An 18,789-nucleotide genomic window follows, 5' to 3' on the forward strand; every position below is an offset into this window, starting at 1 on the left:
GGTCATCCTCTCCTTAATACAGTGCAGTCGCCCTGTCCCATGTGCAGAAAAACACCCCCAAAGCATGATGCTACCACCCCCATGCTTCACACTAGGGATGGTGTTCTTGGGATGGTACTCATCATTCTTCTTCCTCCAAACACATTTAGTGGAATTATGACCCAAAAGTTCTATTTTGGTCTCATTTGACCACATGACTTTCTCCAATGACTCCTCTGGATCATCCAAATGGTCATTGGCAAACTTAAGATGTGCCTGGACATGTGCTGGTTTAAGCAGGGGAACTTTCCGTGCCATGCATGATTTCAAACCATGACGTCTTAGTGTATTACCAACAGTAACCTTGGAAACGATGGTCCCAGCTCTTTTCAGGTCATTGACCAGCTCCTCACGTGTAGTTCTGGGCTGATTTCTCACCTTCCTTAGGATCATTGAGACCCCACGAGGTGAGATCTTGCATGGAGCCCCAGTCCGAGGGAGATTGACAGTCATGTTTAGCTTCTTCCATTTTCTAATGATTGCTCCAACAGTGGACCTTTTTTCACCAAGCTGCTTGGCAATTTCCCCGTAGCCCTTTCCAGCCTTGTGGAGGTGTACAATTTTGTCTCTAGTGTCTTTGGACAGCTCTTTGGTCTTGGCCATGTTAGTAGTTGGATTCTTACTGATTGTATGGGGTGGACAGGTGTCTTTATGCAGCTAACGACCTCAAACAGGTGCATCTAATTTAGGATAATAAATGTAGTGGAGGTGGACATTTTAAAGGCAGACTAACAGGTCTTTGAGGGTCAGAATTCTTGCTGATAGACAGGTGTTCAAATACTTATTTGCAGCTGCATCATACAAATAAATAGTTTAAAAATCATATATTGTAATTTCTGGAATTTTTTTTTTAGATTATGTCTCTCACAGTGGACATGCACCTACGATGACAATTTCAGACCCCTCCATGATTTCTAAGTGGGAGAACTTGCAAAATAGCAGGGTGTTCAAATACTTATTTTCCTCACTGTAGATATATATTATATGAATGAAAATATATTAGTGTAAAATGTGTGTAATAGACAGTATGTGTAGAGAATGTGGGATGTATATAAATTTGCAATATGGAATATGTACATTGTATGTACAACCGCACAACAGTCACCATAACAGGTTTGTGTTTTTAATCGATATTTCTCAACCTCAGAGTATATCTAGCAAACAATTTACAGTGCTGTAAATGAGTTACTATAGAAACATGAATACAATGGAACGAGTCCATTAATATAAACTTGTGGATTGAGCACAGTACTGTGAGTGCTGCTGTTAATCAACAGCCTCTGACCAATCAGATTTAAGTATACAACATCGCTGTGGTATAGCTTTTGCTACATAACTCCTTTTCATGATTAACTCACTCTATTGTGCTTTCTACTATATGGACTCCAGAGTTTACTCATCGACCGGTTATTTGCATTTTTTTCCTCTGCTTTAGAAATCTGCATTGTCCCCTGCATGTGTTTAGGGAAAATCAGTACGTCCTCGGCCAGCATGGCTGTATTTGTATAAAAATATGCAAAGCACCAATTTAACTTTTCTATCTGACGTCTTGCCTCTCCAGGCCGGCCTTCCAGAAGCTGGAGGACTGTTTTGAGGCTTTGGCTCTAAACCTGGAGCTCGGGATCCCTCTTCCGGCAGAACTCGATGAGCTGCAGCAGAGACTTTGGAAACCTAACGGGTCCAAGAGCGACAACCTGTCCCCAAATTCCAGCTCTTCTCCAGAGAGCCCCAGCATGGAGAACGACGCCACGTAGCCGTAACGCGCAAAAGCTCAAGTCGGTTTGGGGACCAGTTCGTTATTTCCTGCACAGAGAAGTTTACATGAACCGATATGCTGGATTTGATGCGCTCAGTGTGTTTACATTGCGTTCACACTGGGATGCTTGTGCTGAGTCAGAATGTTGAGGGCATTTTTGAGCTGATGGGTCTTTTGTTATGATCTGCTTTGGGAGGCATATTTCATGACTCAAGGAGGGTTTTTTCTGTTCTTTTTTTTTTCTTTCAAGGGTAAGGCTTTTTTTCACTTGGAATATTTTTGCATCCCGCTTCCTATTTATAAACGGAGTGCTTGCAACTAGAGAAATGACATGCAGATGCTAGGAACAGATAAAACAAAACAAAAAAGGGTCTAAATGTGCCTTCTATTGTGTGTACTGTGAGCGTGCGGTAGTATCTTGTGGTGGAGAGACTGTTAATTACGACTTTGTAACATAACTTTAGGGCTCTTGGAGCGCAGGATGTTTAAATCAGGTTGTTACTGAATGCTGAACGCATCGTTTCAGATGGTGAAGTTTACTGAATCCTGCTGCCCCCTGGTGGTTGGTTACATTAATGTTGCGCTTTCTCAACAAGGACCAAATTTCTTGGACAAAAAATAAAAACTGGATCCTTTTTTTTTTAAGGAAAGCAAGAATAGAGTGAACTGGCAGCAGCAGTAGTTGTTCTGATACCACTCATTTAGTGTAATGGGAAAGTCTGATTTCTAAATGTTCAGTAGCATTGATATTTCTGGTAAAGCACAGAAACCTAAAGATAACTGGAGATGATTTTTGTTGTTGTTGTTGTGTAATAAGAATTATTAGTGTCAGAGTTGTATAGAGGTTGTAATTGCGTAGTGTCGGATTACTTTGGTTTGCCGAGCGCATTTTTTTTTTTAGAATGTAAAAAGACCATCACTTTCCCACTAGCATTCTGTTTCAAAAAGGTACTTGATGTGTGAACATCATAACCACTGATATTTGTACTTTCTGTGTTCCTGACTCTCTTTCATCAATAAATTAATTATCTATCAGTTTTGTGTTTTAATTTGGCACTGAAACTGTTTAATGTTAAAGAGCATATTAATCAGAATGTGAACAGACACAAACCAGAATATATTTAATTCTTTAAATTTTATTCTTTTCTTCATAGCAGTGAAAACCTGCCAAACATAAAAATAACATCTCTTGAAACTATATGCTTGTGTTCTGGTATATCAAGAAAAAAAAAAAAAAAAAAAAAAGTATGCAGACTCCAGGTCATAACAAAAATGAACGGAAACCCAAATAACTACGATTCCCCAGGGAATGTAGCGCCACATACCATCCTGTATTGTGAAAAAAACTTTTTTTTTCTTTCAAGGACCTTTTGCTCATTTCAATGACCAGTTTTCATCCATCCGACAAATTTGATTCGGTACGTATTACCGACTTTTTTTCTATTCATGCTGCTTTGTGAAAACATGCTGCTTGTATCAGATTTTTTGTCGTTTGACCGACATCTTGAGCAGAGAAGATTTAGATCAGCAAAGAGAAACGAAAGTCACAGAACCCATTCAACAGAGTTCAAACACCTGACAGGATACAGTGAACAATTCCTTTTTTTCAATCCAGGGATTATATTTTGCTACAAAAAAATCCGAATGTCAGTGTTTAAATGTTGCGTCTATCATGAGTGAAAATTTGGATAGCTGATAAGATTTCTACGATCAAGTGGTAAAAAGACGACTTGATCAGTGTCTTATAGGTGTAGATAGTCTGAGGGGAGAAGAAAAAAACACTAGTTTGTAGATTTCTTTGCAGTTCAGCAATCTAGGGTACAATTAAAAACGGTTTTTTTCGTCTAAAAAAATGCTCCGGGTCCAAACTTTCGTTTTCAATCGTTTCCCAAAAGTTCACACCGAATCCTCTGAAAAATGATCACGTCCCTGTAATGCGCATGAGCAAAATGTAAGAAACGCTGCCGTTTATTTACTTTCCGGCTCTTTAAAACGTCGTAGCGAATAAAAATCTTTTTCAAATTCAGCCAATTTGCCGAGTGTTTTGAAAAGCCTACGTTTTCGCCGTCTGTGTGGATGAAAGGCCAGAATGGAGAGAAAAAAAATACACGTTTTTGTTTGAAACCATATTAGTGTGGACAGGGCCCTGGTATACAAAGCAGACATTACAACATTTAAAAGCATAATCCAAGATATAAATCAGAATGGAGTGAAACTTGGTGAATTCTTTCGCCAGTGTAGATCATTTAACAACTAATTACCTGTCAAGGACAGTCTCCACTTATTTTAATAGCATATGATAAACAAGGCTAATGTTGAACTCAAACACCTGATCCACAACACGTATTCAGTATTCAGCCAATGTGCATTGCATTTGCCTTCCTTTGGGAATACAGATGGTCCCCGAGTTACGATGATTCGACTTACGATTTTTCGATCTTTGTAAAGCTCGTCAAATTGTAAAAGCTATTTCGCGCACCAGGCAGCAGCGCACTTTTGTACGTCGCTCTGGATAAGGGCGTCTGCTAAATGCCGCAAATGTAAATGTAATGTAAATGTACGATGTAGGATACGTTGGACATGCAGGTGGGATGCGCGAGTCGCCCCGAGTCGCCCCGCTCTTGCTAGCGGTCGCCCGAGTAAAGTTGTTCAGTTTCAAACAGCAATTTTAGTGATAAAAACGTGTCTTCCAAGTGCCAAAGTATGCCTCCTGCTGGTAGTGAAAAAAACGGAAGAGGAAAGCCATCGGTTTAGAGCAGAAAACTAAAATGATAAATCATCATTAAGCAGGAAAGACTGTCACAGTCATAGCACCATCTTTGACGTATCTCGATCGTAAGTAGAAGACTACCTGTATATTCCTATACCCAGTGAAAACCGTTTAAAAACCCTAAAGTTTTTTTGTAGTTATGTATATATTCACCACACTGAGGCAATGTGTATGTGTGGAAACCCGGCCACTGTGCTTCTAAAATAAATGAGGTTTCCTTAAACAGACCTGCCAAAGCATGAATATTAGATCCACTTTGCTAATTCTAAAGCTCTAAAGCCACTCAAATACGGAGCGCTACAACTCGGGGGGGAGGGGGAGGGGGCCATAGCACTAAATACTATGAGGGGGATGAATGTGCTTGCTCTCTCCTTTTCCTCTAAATAACAGGAAAAAAAATAATAATAAACTTTTCCCACGATCACTTCAATTTAGCCCTGTTATAATACGCTTCATTTCCAACATGTGCATAAGACTTATTAACGGACCACCATGCTATAACCAGAATGCAGAATGGTGAAATATTGTGGCTGTATAGGCCACTCTAATACTCCAGAAGAACACACTTGAAAAGGTTTAAATGTGATTCGTCTGGAAAAAAAATCCTGACATGCACTTTTATACAACTCCTCCTGCAGTCCTTTCGTTCTTAATTGTCTGTCGTGTGTCTGGTTGCATCCTCCACTTCTCAACACGGCTGCCGTCGAGGAGACGTGGATGCTAGGAGTCCATGAAGAGCTTTCCTTTCTCCTGAAAAGAAGGAGACTGACAGAGAAGGTATGTATGGGGGGGTGCTGATCCTTAGAGATTTTAAACATTTCCCGTCCTGTAGAGAAACCGTCAGGCTCCAGGGGTTCCCACAGAGTCGATGAGTGGGTCGCTAACCTCGACCAAGGCCTGCGAAGGCGCTTGCTCGCTGGGCTCGGCCATCACCACGATGGTGTTTTCGTCCGCCAGCTCACACGTGGGGTTTGCGAATGCAGAAAGGGGCAGTGTGATGCGGTGCATCTCTCGCTCATACACATGCTGATCGTGCTGCTTCTTCAGGTCACGACCCCTGTAAACCATAAAACAGGAAGGGCTTGAATCATCCGGCAGACATTTTAAGGCTGTTATTACCTCAAAAAAGTTTTATACTATTTATTTATACAATACACTGGCATGCCTTTTCTCTGAATAAAATCACGTCCTTTATGTTTTTAGGGAATGGGGGAAAAAGCTAAAGAGCCCCAATGTAATTCATTCAAAGCCCAGGAAGAAGTCAACGTGCGAGTTAAATGGGGGGCAGTTAGTGTTGCAGTTCATCTCAAAGACGTTCAGTAGGGTTGAGGTCAAAGCTCGATAGCATGATCTACCACTTGAACCTATATAAAGCATATCTTCTTGGAGCTGGCTTTGTGCACAGGGGCATAGTCATGCTGAAACAGATTTGGTCTCCTAGTTCAAATAAAGGAAAAATCTAATTTGCCGCATCCAAAGACGTCCTAAACAATGATGTGTTTCCGAGTTTGTGTTAAAAGTTGCTGTGACTTTTTTCACACCGCTGAAAAAAGTCTGGTGTCCCAATACTTTTGTCCAATTTATTATTATTTTTCATATTCTACAATATATATATACACACACACAGTGGTACCCCGCTTATGGACTTTAATCCGTTCCTTAAAACCGGTCGAAATGCGATAAGGTCGAAGAGCGAATGTAATTATCCCATAAGAAATAATGGAAAACCAATTAATCCGTTCCCGACCTCCACCGATACACATTTATTAACATTTTTTTGCCCTGTTTTTAGCAGTATTAATACAGGTACATAAATAATACTGTATATAATTTGTTATGCAGCGTAATGAGCGGAGGCAAAGCCGGAGCACAGTTTGCTTTGGTTTAACAAAAACATGGAGAGTTTAACACAAAAACACACACGGCAGTCCATAGAATCCCGACAAACGAGAGAGAGATATCCGTGGTATGCCCTGGAGGAGCGAGGTCCACGGGCGAACGCACGGGAGGAAAAAGGTAATCCGGGGTGCGCTTTGGAAAGGTTTTAACAGCCGCCGAAGGGGACGTGTCAGGTGGATTTCTGACAATAATACAGTAAAAAGTATAAATTAAAAGTAAAAAAAAATCAATAAAATGCTCCACGTGGGTTGGGGGTACCACTGTATATAAATATATAAAATCTAGAAATACATTTGGACAAAAGTATTGGTAAGAAAAAAGATTTTTATATATAAATGTTTTTCCATTTATATTATATATATATATATATACACTCCAAGAAAAATATATATTTCTTACAAATATATACATATTAAAAATAACCAATTGTGCATTTTACATCTGGTGTTTAGTAATATAATGTTTATTTAGAATTATTAATACAATATTAATAGATTTTTTTAAAAGTTTGAATAAAAAAACCTTTTTATAATTTGTGCTAAAAATCCATTCCCTGTTAATTTGCATGACAAAACATGCAACATAAATACCAAACTTCCTGATGCCCTGAATCACCTCCCTTACACACACACACACACACACACACACACACACACACACACACACACACACACACACACACACACACACACACACACACACACACACACACACACACACACACAATCCACAAAATAATCGACAACATAAACAAATGTTTAAGTCACAGAATATTCAGAGGCAGCCAGGACGACTTCACATTTATTATTCTCAACCAGTTCTACCAAATGATTACAGCATGTGCTGTCTAGTTTTGTTTCTTCAAGCCCTCCTTCATACAAGCCGTGCTTTGTCTGTGTCTTCGTTCTGATTTTACGCTCTGGTTTGTCCTGTCCTGGATTTTATTCTCGGTGGTGCTTTGTGGTGGTGTGTTTGTTCCCATGTGTGTGCGTGTGTGTGCGTGTGTGTGTGTGTGTGTACTAACCGCTTGTAGAAGTAGCCAAGTGTAATTCCCACTCCAAGGATGATAATGATGGACATCATGATTATGGCTAGAACATAACCTGGATAGAAAACACATCAGCAGCCTGTTAAAACCAGCCTCTAGGGATTGGGGAAGGTTTAACAGAGCTGAACTACATGAGCCAACGAAACACAAAGATTCCAATGGAAAGTGTTGCTCAGGCTTATAAGAGGAGTTAGGGGCAGTTTTTCATATTTTTCATATTCACAAATGCACAAGACCTACCCATAACCCCAAGGTCTTTCTTCTTCTTGGGTCCTGTCCTGACGCGCTGACTGACCCCCACCACCGGCTGCACAGCGGCTCCTTCTACTGACCTCACCAGCTCAGTCGTCATTTCTTCTTCAGAGAGGCTCATGACACAGGTTACTGCTCCTGTGCAGTTTTTATCTGTGGAATATAAAATCAGTTTCCTGAATGTTGAATTCAGACAAAATTTAAGTTGAAATTTAATTTTTTCCTCCTTTCTAACATAAAGCACAGGGTGTTCAACAGTTTAACAATCAATTGATCCAGCTACATTCATCCTACATAAAAGTCCTGATAAGCAACGAACATGAATAAATGGCAAGAATGTTTAACAATTAATGATTATATCATGGTTATATTGTAGGCATGTGTTTATCTTTTGATTCCTAGTGACATTTCACCTTCTTATTGCTACTTTTATTTTGTGCCAAGGACTGGAAAGATCAAATACGGCTTTGTATTTGATGCTCGGAGAAAAAGTTTATTCTTATTTGCTAGTGACTTTTTTTTTTTTTGTAAATTAAGCTGCGTCATCAGTTTACCAAAGAGGAAAGTCTTTGAAAACATGCCACTCTTTGATCCAATGTCTTCAGCCCTGCAGCTAGTCTCTGGCCCAATGATCCGTCTTTAGCTAAATCAGTTACAAATGATTGCATGTAATTGGATTAGTTATAATGAATAATCTGCAAAAAAAAAACCTTCAGTGGTTCATGTTGAGGAAAAATATTGCAAAGTTGCTGAAACGATTCCAAGTTTTATATGTTTGTTTCCTCCGTTCAAATTGGTGCTGGTTTACATTCAGTCTGAGACTCGTAGAACAGAGTCTATTAGTGTACAGTGACATCGTTTCATTTCAAAATGAGAAATAAATCGGAGCGGAATATTTAAACAAAGTCTGAATTATTAAAGGAAAAAACATAAATAAGTAAACATGACTGACTGACATCTACTTCAGACAACTTCTGCTGCCCTCAAGCTCGACTTAGCAGCACAAACAAAAGAATCTCGTGCCGTCAAACTCGAAAATTTCAAACCTACAGGGATACGCGACTCAGCGTTGGGTTTTGTGGATTAACACTTGTGTAATGTCACAGTGTGGAAGTAGTGAAAGTGATATTCAGAAAATATATATAAAAACAAGAATTAAACTTAAAGGCACCAACATATAATTTCACGTTTTAGAACCTATTTATCTCTGTAAACCTGCTTTCGGGACATGTCAGTTGTTAAAAATGATACACGAATAAAACTATATTGAACTGAATTGAATAAATATAAACACTAGTTTCTCACTTCCATGTGCATGTCGTGTGGCCACGAGACAAATATTCACCTAATTATCAATCACAAGGATTTAATATTCTGGTGTATTTCAGTCTTGTCACAAGAATAAGGAATGAAGATTTATAGAGGGAATCTGTCTGTTGTTTAAGCCACTTGTCTTCATAATGTAGGGTTCAGGGCTTTATAAAAAAAAATTATATATATATATATATGCAAATGATCCTACAAATAACTTTATTTCTATTGTTTTAAAAGAATCAGAATGACCAAAATATAGCAAAGCATCAGTCATTATACAACTGTGTTTATTAGCACAATCCTACTATGTACCAATCCAACAACAATGTAATTTTGTCTAGATCATGTAGCACTTCCTGTGTGTTTGCTCCTGTTATTGGACTTGGGTTGTGTCTTCTGTGGACAGAGAGACAAACCATAGATTCAATTTTACTGATTAAGCAGCTCTGAGATGGCAGCAGCTGCGATAAGCCTCCATTATAGCAGACAGACTGAACAAACACAGAGCTTTCTCCTTTATTTACCTTCAAGTCATTTGCTAGGAGGACACTTATTTTTTTCCTCTTTTTTATTTTTTTTAAACCAAAAGAGCAGCATTACGCTTGTATGCTTGACATGATTTAATGGGTTTGCGGGAAGAAGTAACCTGAGCTGAGATAAACAAGTCTGCTTATCTTCACATTGCCTGTCCACCAAGTTTTTTTCCATCACCTCAGAAGAGCTCCACCCACCATAAAAAAAAAAAAAAAAAAAAAAAAAATTGTTTACCAACGGCCCTGGAGTTAAACAGTTTATAGAGAAATGACAAACCAATCAGGAGCTGTTACTGTGGAACAACACTTCACTTCCACCCAATCACAATTCAAGACTTCTTCTTTGAGTACAGATGTCTGACAAGTTTCCTTACATTCTTGTTCGACTTGATCTGCCTGATCTCTCACACACATTCACGGAAAGTAATTCCACAAGAAGTCAGACGTGGCCCATCGCTTTTAATAAACATGAAGAAGGGGGTCATTAAATATCTTCCTGAGACAGACTTGTTTAGTAAACCCTGAGGATCTAGCTCTGCATGAGAGCCAAATATGGGATGAAGAGAACATGCTTTACTGAGGCAGCAAAATGTACACTTGGCACGTGCAGAGTGCTCAGTCAGCAGGAAAAATTATCTGAACTACATTCAGAAGTATAAAGACACCAAGACAGATGAAGAGGTATTTCCACAGGCTAGCGCACATGGTGAGAAATGCCTGAGAGCTATTTTGCTCGATAACACACTCCACGCAAACAAGGCGCCAAACTCGAACAGCTCCGAAGCACAGGCTTAAAACATAGACAGGAAACGAAGGAGCGCTCTCATCAGGCTCGGTTTTCTTCTTCCAAAAGGAAACCAAACAAAAAAAAAAGCCTCCGTCCTTAGACTTTACAAAGCGCTGGCACCAGAATCTTCCATAAATGCTTAATAAACTTCTAACATGGAAATCGTTTTTGTTTTTCAATAATAGGATTCATTACGTGTCTAAAATAATAATAAATAAGATCTCTTTCTACATCATCGTCTGATCATCAGCGTTCTGGTATGAAGAAAGTCAAAGCTGGTCTCAGTAGGCGTAACTCGTTTGTGGATGCGGCTCTTTGAAATCCGAGGCGGCAATAGCATGCAGTATTGAAGCGTTTTATTAAAAATGCATGATGTCTATAAATGTTGCCAAATGCGGATCTGTTTAATATTAAATATTGTATTAGAACGGTAGATAAAATGGCTACCTTGGCATGCCTCAATAGAACACGCTTCTCGCAGGAGTTGTCCATCTGCTCCGGAAACATAGCACCAGGGTTCTCCTGAGTCATCAGGATTGCGGCAATAGTTATGGTCCCCTACAACTGTAGAGAAATAGAACACATTAACCGGTAAAGATTTAAAAGGTATGCTAGTTTGTTTTCTTTTGGACCTTAAAAAAAATGGCATTAAATATAAAAGAGGGATAAAGTTTGTCTTGGCGATTTTTTTGGTTATACATGTCTTAATGCATAAAGGAGAAATCTAGGGCACTTGTGAAATCCCCAGATGGCAATTACAGTGTCCAAGTGTTGCCACATGGTTGGCTCTGCTACATAATACAAAAGGGTTGCACAAATATATGCTGTTTTCGCTCATGTTCTTTCCACCGCTTTACTATGATAAATGGGAGAGTACGAGTTTCTCAATCCTGGCAAAGGACAGGACAGTTTTATTCGGTTTTTTTTAGAAGTATAGTATTTCTTTAATCATGACTTACTTCCAGGTGAAATATTTGCATCCTATTTAAATGTACAGCATGACAGCAGGACGGGTGAACGGGTATTCCCTATTAAACGTGAATTACCTGAGAATTAGTCAGTGCTCAGTTACACACACAACACAAAGTCAGAGGATTGAAAAAGGCCTAAATGAAGATCTAACACCAATATGCATGTTAATTAGGGAATAAAATGTTATTGGGTGCTTCAGGCTTACAGGAACATATTCAACAAGCGCATGGTGTGATGCTACCAAAGGAGAAGCAATATTCTGCATTTTCTTATAACATCACAGCAATTTCACAATTCTAGTTGCATTTCATACTAAGGATCAGCCATAAACCTTCCTGTTTCTCCCATTAAAACAGCAGTAAACAGTTGTTCCTTCACCAGTTTTTATTTCACTCACATTTAAATTGAATGAAACAGAAACTGTGCCACACTGAACAACCAACTCGGTTATAAATGCTAAAAACAATAGTGTTTTTAAAAAGAAATAGTTGAAAATGATGTGTGTGTTTATGATGTCCCTTTTTGTTGACAACAGAAATAATCACAATGTCACATTCGTGAAAAAGCATTAAATAAAAAAAGTCACCGAACGAAGACGGGGCAAATATTACGCCTAAAGCAACACGATGACGTGGCCACCAGCACATGCTTCCTTTTGCACCAATGAACAAATCAGATGTTCTGCAAATACACGTACACTGGAGCGTACTCTTCGCCACTGGGTTTGTTTGAAAAGCTGGACAGTCACAAATTAATTATTACTTGTAAAATGGCACCGTATTGTACCGAAATACACTGTATTTCTTTTTCAGAAGCATTAATAGATAATGTGCTCTCACTCCCTCACTCATGTCCAGGTCTGGGTGCAGTGTGAAAGGTTTGTGTAGTGGTAGTTCTTAGCCTCTCTCTTTACCCTGTGTGCAGTGTGTGTTGTGTAGTGTTAGATTTCTGATTTCTCTGGGTCCAGGGTGTATTTTATTTGTGCTAGATGTTGGGTGCCATGTGTATTGAACAGTTTTGATGGTGCAGTGGATGATGCTTGATGTTGGATTCCCTCTCTCCCATGTAACCAGGTCTGGGTGCAGTGTGTATTGTACAGTTTGCAGTGTGTATTGCTTGATTTTCCCCTCCCTCTCGTACCTGTGGCCAGCTGTGGGTGCAGTGTGACGTCATAGTCCCTGGTCGTGTTGTTCCAGTTCAGACAAAAACTGCCTGAAGAAGATTTATTTTGCTCTCCCCTGTACTGCACACCATTTCCCCTTGTGCACTCTGTAAAATGTTACAGAACATCTTCAGGTGAATCAATACATTCACTCACTCATCACAACTAGGAGCTCTGCATGGCTCCGGAAGTCACGTGATCTGCCAACTTTTAAATAGCCAGTGTTTATTTCACGTGTTTTGTTGATATAAAAAAAAAAAAAAAAAAAAAAAAAAAAAAAAACATAATTTTGAGTTTAGCTGCAGGATTTTGGGTTTCTACCTATAAACAAAAGTGATACAAGTGATCATTGATCAAAACGGTTTTTTTGTTTGTTTTTTTTAAAGTTGATTGAAAATCCATTTCATTGAATGCAATGTTTAAAAAAAGTGTCAATCTCCAAAATCTCTAAAACAGACCCGTCACAATAAACCAACTGCAAGTTAACACGTTTTAGCATAATTTAAATGTTATAAAAATTTTACTTTTTGCTCATAAACTGAACAAAGAAACAAAGGGGACTTCTACCTTCAAAAAGCGCCGAGCCGTGTTCCAGAGCCATGCACAACAAAAACACCAAGTGCACAGGACGAGCCATTCTCAAATGTAGTTGTTTGGTTTATTAGCAGCTGGAGATCATCGTGAATCGCGTTAAACTAAGTGAAATGATTAAGGTGTGTGTGTGTGTGTGTGTGTGTGTGAATGCACCCTGATCTGGTCTGATCGGATCTGATCTAATTTCTCAGCAGCCCTTCGTGTTTTGGTCAAATCCAGTTCTAATGCAGCGTTCACAAGCTCCTCTGATTTCACGTATATACGAGTTGTCAGCACACGACCTGCCCCTAATGCTGAGCCTACCGGTGCGGAAAACACGCCTTATTTCTATTCACCTCAGATAAAAATTGTTTTTTTTGCATTTTGCTCTTTTACAAACTGGTAAATGAAGAGACACAAAACAACATGTATTCGTCACTTTATTCATTGCTACATGAGCCATTCTTTCCATCTTTCATCCTCTTTTTTTGCCATTAAAAAAAAACCCCACACATTATATGTATCCTTAAATTATCTGCATATTAACTTCCACATTCCAAAACTTGGATGTCGATGCATATCGTCAAAATCAATATCGTACATACGTCAAACTATGAGAAACATCCGAGGAGCACGTGAATGTAGCACCGGCTCCAGCTTCGTTCGAAAACAGCCTCCAGGTCTGCGCGAAAGCGGCAACGCGCAGCGCGGGGGCGCGCATACCAATTCAGCTCCCCAGCACGTGGAGCCCTGTATCCAGTTTAAGATAACACCCAGATTATTATTATTACATAATTTAGGCATTATTTACAATATTTTCAAGAAAATACATTCTATGTATTATTATTTGTAGTAGTACTAGTGGTAGTAGGAGGAGTAATCAAAGTGATAGTATAAAAGCAGTTTAAAAGCAGTAATAGCAGTATTATTATTATTAGTAATAGTTATATTGCAAATGTTATACTTGATTACTATTGAAAATTGTAAAAGATAGCTGACTTTGAATGGAGATTCATACAGAAAGCATTTCTCATATAGTTTTTTATTTCATTTAATACAAACATTCTAAACGACAGCTACCAGGAGCAAATTGACTTTTCTTCACAGTTTTAACCCAATGTGTGTAATGAAAACTAAATGTAATTAAAGTGGCTTTTAATGAGAATATACTTGAAATGATATTTACATGCATCTCATGGATATTCATTTTTGCATCTTCAACCTTATTTTCTACTTCACTCTTCCTGGCACATACACTATATTGCCAAAAGTATTCGCTCGTCTGCCTTCACATGCAAATGAACTTGAGTAACATCCGATTCTTAACCCACAGGATTTAATATGATGTTGGCCCTTTGCAGCTATAACAGCTTCAACTCTTCTGGGATGGCTTTCCACAAGGTTTAGGAGTGTGTTAATGGGAATTTTTGACCATTTTTCCAGAAGCGCATTTGTGAGGTCAGACACTGATGTTGGACGAGAAGGTCTGGATCTTAGTCTCCGCTCTAATTCATCCCAAACTCACTCATCCAAGTCTTTATAGACCTTGCTTTGCACTGGTGTGCAGTCATGTAGGAACAGGATCGGGTCATCCCCAAACTGTTCCCACAAAGTTGGGACCATGAAATTGTCTAAAATGTCTTTGTATGCTGAAGCATTAAGAGTTCCTTTCACTGGAACTAAGAGGTTGAAGCCCAACTCCTGAAAAACAGCCCCACATCATAATCCCCCTCCACCAAACTTTACACTCAGCACAATTCAGTCAGACAAGTACCGTTCTCCTGGCAACCGCCCGAACCCAAACTCGTCCATTGGATTGCCAGACAGTGAAGCGTGATTCATCACTCCAGAGTACAGAGATCTCCACTGTTCTAGAGTCCAGTGATGGCATTCTTTACACCACTGCATCCAATGCTTTACATTGCACTGGGTGATATAAGGCTTGGATGCAGCTGCTTGACAACGAAAACCCATTTTATGAAGCTCTCTACGCACTGTTCATCAGCTGATCCGAAGGCCACATGAAGTTTAGAGGATTGTAGCTATTGACTGCAGAAAGTTGGTGACCTCTGTTTCAGCATCCGCTGACCCGCTCTGTAATTTTATGTGGTCTAACACTTCCTGGCTGAGTTGCTGTCGTTCCCAATCGCTTCCACTTTGTTATAATACCACTAACAGTTGACTGTGGAATATTTAGTAGCGAGGAAATTTCACGACTAGACTTATTGCACAGGTGGAATCCTGTCACGGTACCACGCTGGAATTCACTGAGCTCCTGAGAACGACCTGTTCTTTCAGAAATGTTTGTAGAAACGGTCTGCATGCGCAGGTGCTTGATTTTATACACCTGTACCCATGGAAATGATTGAAGCCCTGAATTGAATGATTTGAATGGGTGAGTGAATACGTTTGGCAATGAAGTGTATGTCAATTCAATTCAATTCAATTCATTTTTATTCATGGCCGCAGGAAGTGGGGGTGCTGGGGGTGCTGCAGCACCCCCTATTGGCGAGAGAGATTTTTTTTAATGTAGGCCTATTAAAAATATTTTGCACAATTTATAAATTCCTTATGAATATTTTAGGAAATTATTTTGACACTCGTAGGCTATTAAGTGTATTTTGGATTTTAATTTAATTATTTTGATTATTTTAATTATATTGATTTTTCAAGTTCATTTGTAAAGCGCGTTTCACACACGCGGGTGATTTTAGTTTGGCTTTCTCTGGCAGCGCGCAAACATAGCCTAAATGCCTTGCCCTTGTGGAAGATAGAATTAGCTGTTCAAAATTACTTCCAGCGGCCCTGTTTTTATTTGTATAGCGCTTTTAACAAAGAACATTGTCTCAAAGCAGCTTTACACAGATAATGTGGTGATTAAACGTAAATATGTTCTTTGTAAGTATGTTTGTCCCTGATGAGCAACTGTGGCAAGGAAATAATGTAAACTATGGCATAAGGAAGAAACCTTGAGAGGAACCAGACTCAAGAGGGAACCCATCCTCATCTGGGTTGCACCAAATGTCCATTTGAAGCAGATATACAATGTTGCGGGGTACAGTGATGATGATCAGAAGCAAACTGCACTCCCGAGTCAGTGCAGCAGACCGCCGACACCAACTACAGTCCAATCCATCCTCAAAGCACCCATTCTACTCCGGAATTACATGAAACCACCCAAGGTGTTGAGAGACCGTCCCAAGCTGCACAGAAGTGTGAAGTTCCACGGAGGGAAGAGGGGCAGGAACAGTGGTCACTGGAGCCTCAGGAGCATGTTTAACTCGACCGAGAGAGAGAGAGAGGGTGACGGGAAGAAAAGAATATGGATTATTAGGTGTCCCTATTGGTGTATGAAAGTTAATGCCACTGTGCAGTTTGGACTCCGGCAAGACTCGCTATGGCAGCATGACTAAAAGGGAGAACCAGAAGGTAACACAGACATGAGGGATCTCTGGGATAAGAGACGACCCACCACACAACCGTCAACAAACCCGAGTGAACGTGTGAATGTGAGGGGACGACAGCATACAAATATAGCAGTTTACCAAACACTCTATATCCATGCTCCCTCCAGATCTGCGCCTTTACCTAAGAAAAATCTACTGATAAAAGGCTTGACTAAATAAATAAGTTTTCAACTTCGACTTGAACACTGAGACTGTGTCTGAGTTCCGAACACTGGTTGTAAGGCTGTTCCATAACTGTGGGGCTTTATAAGAAAAGATCTGCCCCCTGCTGTAGTCTTCATTGTTTGAGGAACCAACAGATAGCCAGCACCTTTTGATCTAAGTAGGCGTGGAGGATCATATTGGTACAGAAGTTCACTCAGATACTGCGGTGCGAGACCGTTAAGTGCTTTATAGGTCAGTAGTAATATTTTATAATCAATGCGAGATTTGATTGGGAGCCAGTGTAGACTGATTAAAACAGGGGTGATGTGGTCATATTTCCTAGATCTAGTAAGGACTCTTGCTGCTGCATTCTGAACTAACTGAAGCTTATTTATGCACTTACTCGCACACCCAGACAGTAAAGCGTTACAGTAGTCTAATCTAGAAGTAACAAAAGCATGAACTAGTTTTTCTGCATCCTGTAACGACATCATATTTCTGATTTTAGCAATATTTCTAAGGTGAAAGAAGGCGATCCTGGTAAAATTATTCACGTGAGACTCAAAGGAAAGACTCGAGTCAATAATCACACCAAGGTCTTTGACAGCCGTACACGCTGGAACAGAAACACCATCCAGAGATGCTACGTAATCGGAAAGATTACTTCTAGCTGCATGTGGTCCTAGTAAAAGTACTTCCGTCTTATCTGAGTTGAGCAGAAGGAAGTTATTAAGCATCCACTGTCTAATGTCCTTTACACACTTCTCAACATTGTTAAGCTGATCTCTCTCATCTGGCTTTGCTGAAATATACAGCTGTGTGTCATCAGCATAGCAATGGAAGCGAATCCCATGTTTATGAATGATTTCACCAAGAGGCAGCATATATAAAGAGAAAAGCAGTGGGCCTAAGACAGATCCTTGAGGAACACCAAACTTTACCTCATAGAGTGTGGAGAACTCACCATTTACATCAACAAACTGATAGCGATCAGTCAAATAAGACCTGAGCCAAGAGAGAGCTGTTCCCTTTATTCCAACGTTCTCAAGTCTAGCAAGTAGTATAGTGTGATTAATGGTGTCAAAAGCTGCACTAAGTTCGAGCAAAACAAGTAAGGAGACAAAACCCTGATCAGAGGCCAATAACGGGTCATTTACCACCTTAACTAGCGCCGTCTCTGTGCTATGATGAGGCCGAAATCCTGACTGATACATTTAAAAAATGTTATTCATAAGTAGGTGTGAGCAGAAGGAACCCTTGCGCCAGGTTACGGCTGCTAACTGTTAAGCAAAAGAAAGAAAGGTATAGAGGAGAAATATGAGCAGTGGCCAATGAGATGTTTTGTAAACAGAAACCGAATTCCCAGTTTATTGTAAATCCAGCTCAGGGAGTTTTTACTTGCCACAGTCACCATCATTTGCATCATGCGGGACACACAATTATAAGGAATAAACGTATACTTTCTTTTATTACTACCATTTCTGTGTAAAGCTGTTTTGAGAAATGTCCATTTTTAAAAGTGCTTTACAAATAATAATTAATTCAACTGTTTGTTATGGACACTGGAGTTATTTGTTCACCATTTCAGCTCATTTCATTCCTAGAACATTTCTAATTAGATGTAATATCTCTTAACTATAACAGGGATATTACAAGAGATTTCCTTTGCATTTAGAAATAAAATTCAAGCACAAAATCTTATTTTAATGAAATAGTTTTAGACTGTATATTCTGTAGGATTCAAAACTAGATATTGGTGGATATTTTTCCCAAGCTACACCTTGACCCAAAAAAACAGCGATCTTGAAGATCCAATTGCAGTGTCTCTCTGTTTTCACCATGTGGGTCTAAAATATGCTTCTCTATTGTGCTTGCTACAGCATTCTAGAGCATTGCAGTAAATAGTCCCACTTAATTGGACCAGATGGTCAGCTTCCTGTTCCACAACACACTCAAACCAACCAGCACACACCCTGGCCAACTGACAGCCTTTCTAATTAATACCACAGAGTTTCCATCATTAAAATTTTCCAGAGATTTTCAGTCTAGTGGCACTTTATGCTTCGAAAATTT

The 18,789-nt window shown here is 39.4% G+C and overlaps 2 protein-coding genes across 3 annotated transcripts in view; one reads left to right on the top strand and one right to left on the bottom strand.

Annotated features, from left to right (window-relative positions):
• limk2 (LIM domain kinase 2) overlaps positions 1–2,830 on the top strand; it is a 41,797-nt gene extending 38,967 nt beyond the window's left edge. For both annotated transcript variants that reach the window (XM_083526954.1, XM_083526953.1), the window contains exon 16: positions 1,601–2,830. In XM_083526954.1, the coding sequence (XP_083383080.1) occupies positions 1,601–1,793 (193 nt within the window). In that variant the 3' untranslated portion in view covers positions 1,794–2,830. The remainder of the gene's footprint in view (positions 1–1,600) is intronic.
• A 2,160-nt stretch (positions 2,831–4,990) lies between these two features.
• Positions 4,991–13,370, bottom strand: pik3ip1 (phosphoinositide-3-kinase interacting protein 1). Its single transcript, XM_083527054.1, has 6 exons — positions 13,100–13,370; positions 12,511–12,639; positions 10,846–10,962; positions 7,753–7,917; positions 7,489–7,567; positions 4,991–5,622 (listed from the first exon to the last, which is right to left on the bottom strand). Exons 1-6 carry the CDS (start codon positions 13,167–13,169, stop codon positions 5,406–5,408), a joined length of 777 nt encoding a protein of 258 aa, XP_083383180.1. The 5' UTR covers positions 13,170–13,370; the 3' UTR covers positions 4,991–5,405.
• Positions 13,371–18,789: the final 5,419 nt, after the last annotated feature.

This window comes from Silurus aristotelis, assembly GCF_946808225.1.
Source record: "Silurus aristotelis genome assembly, chromosome: 23".
NCBI classification, from domain to species: domain Eukaryota; kingdom Metazoa; phylum Chordata; class Actinopteri; order Siluriformes; family Siluridae; genus Silurus; species Silurus aristotelis.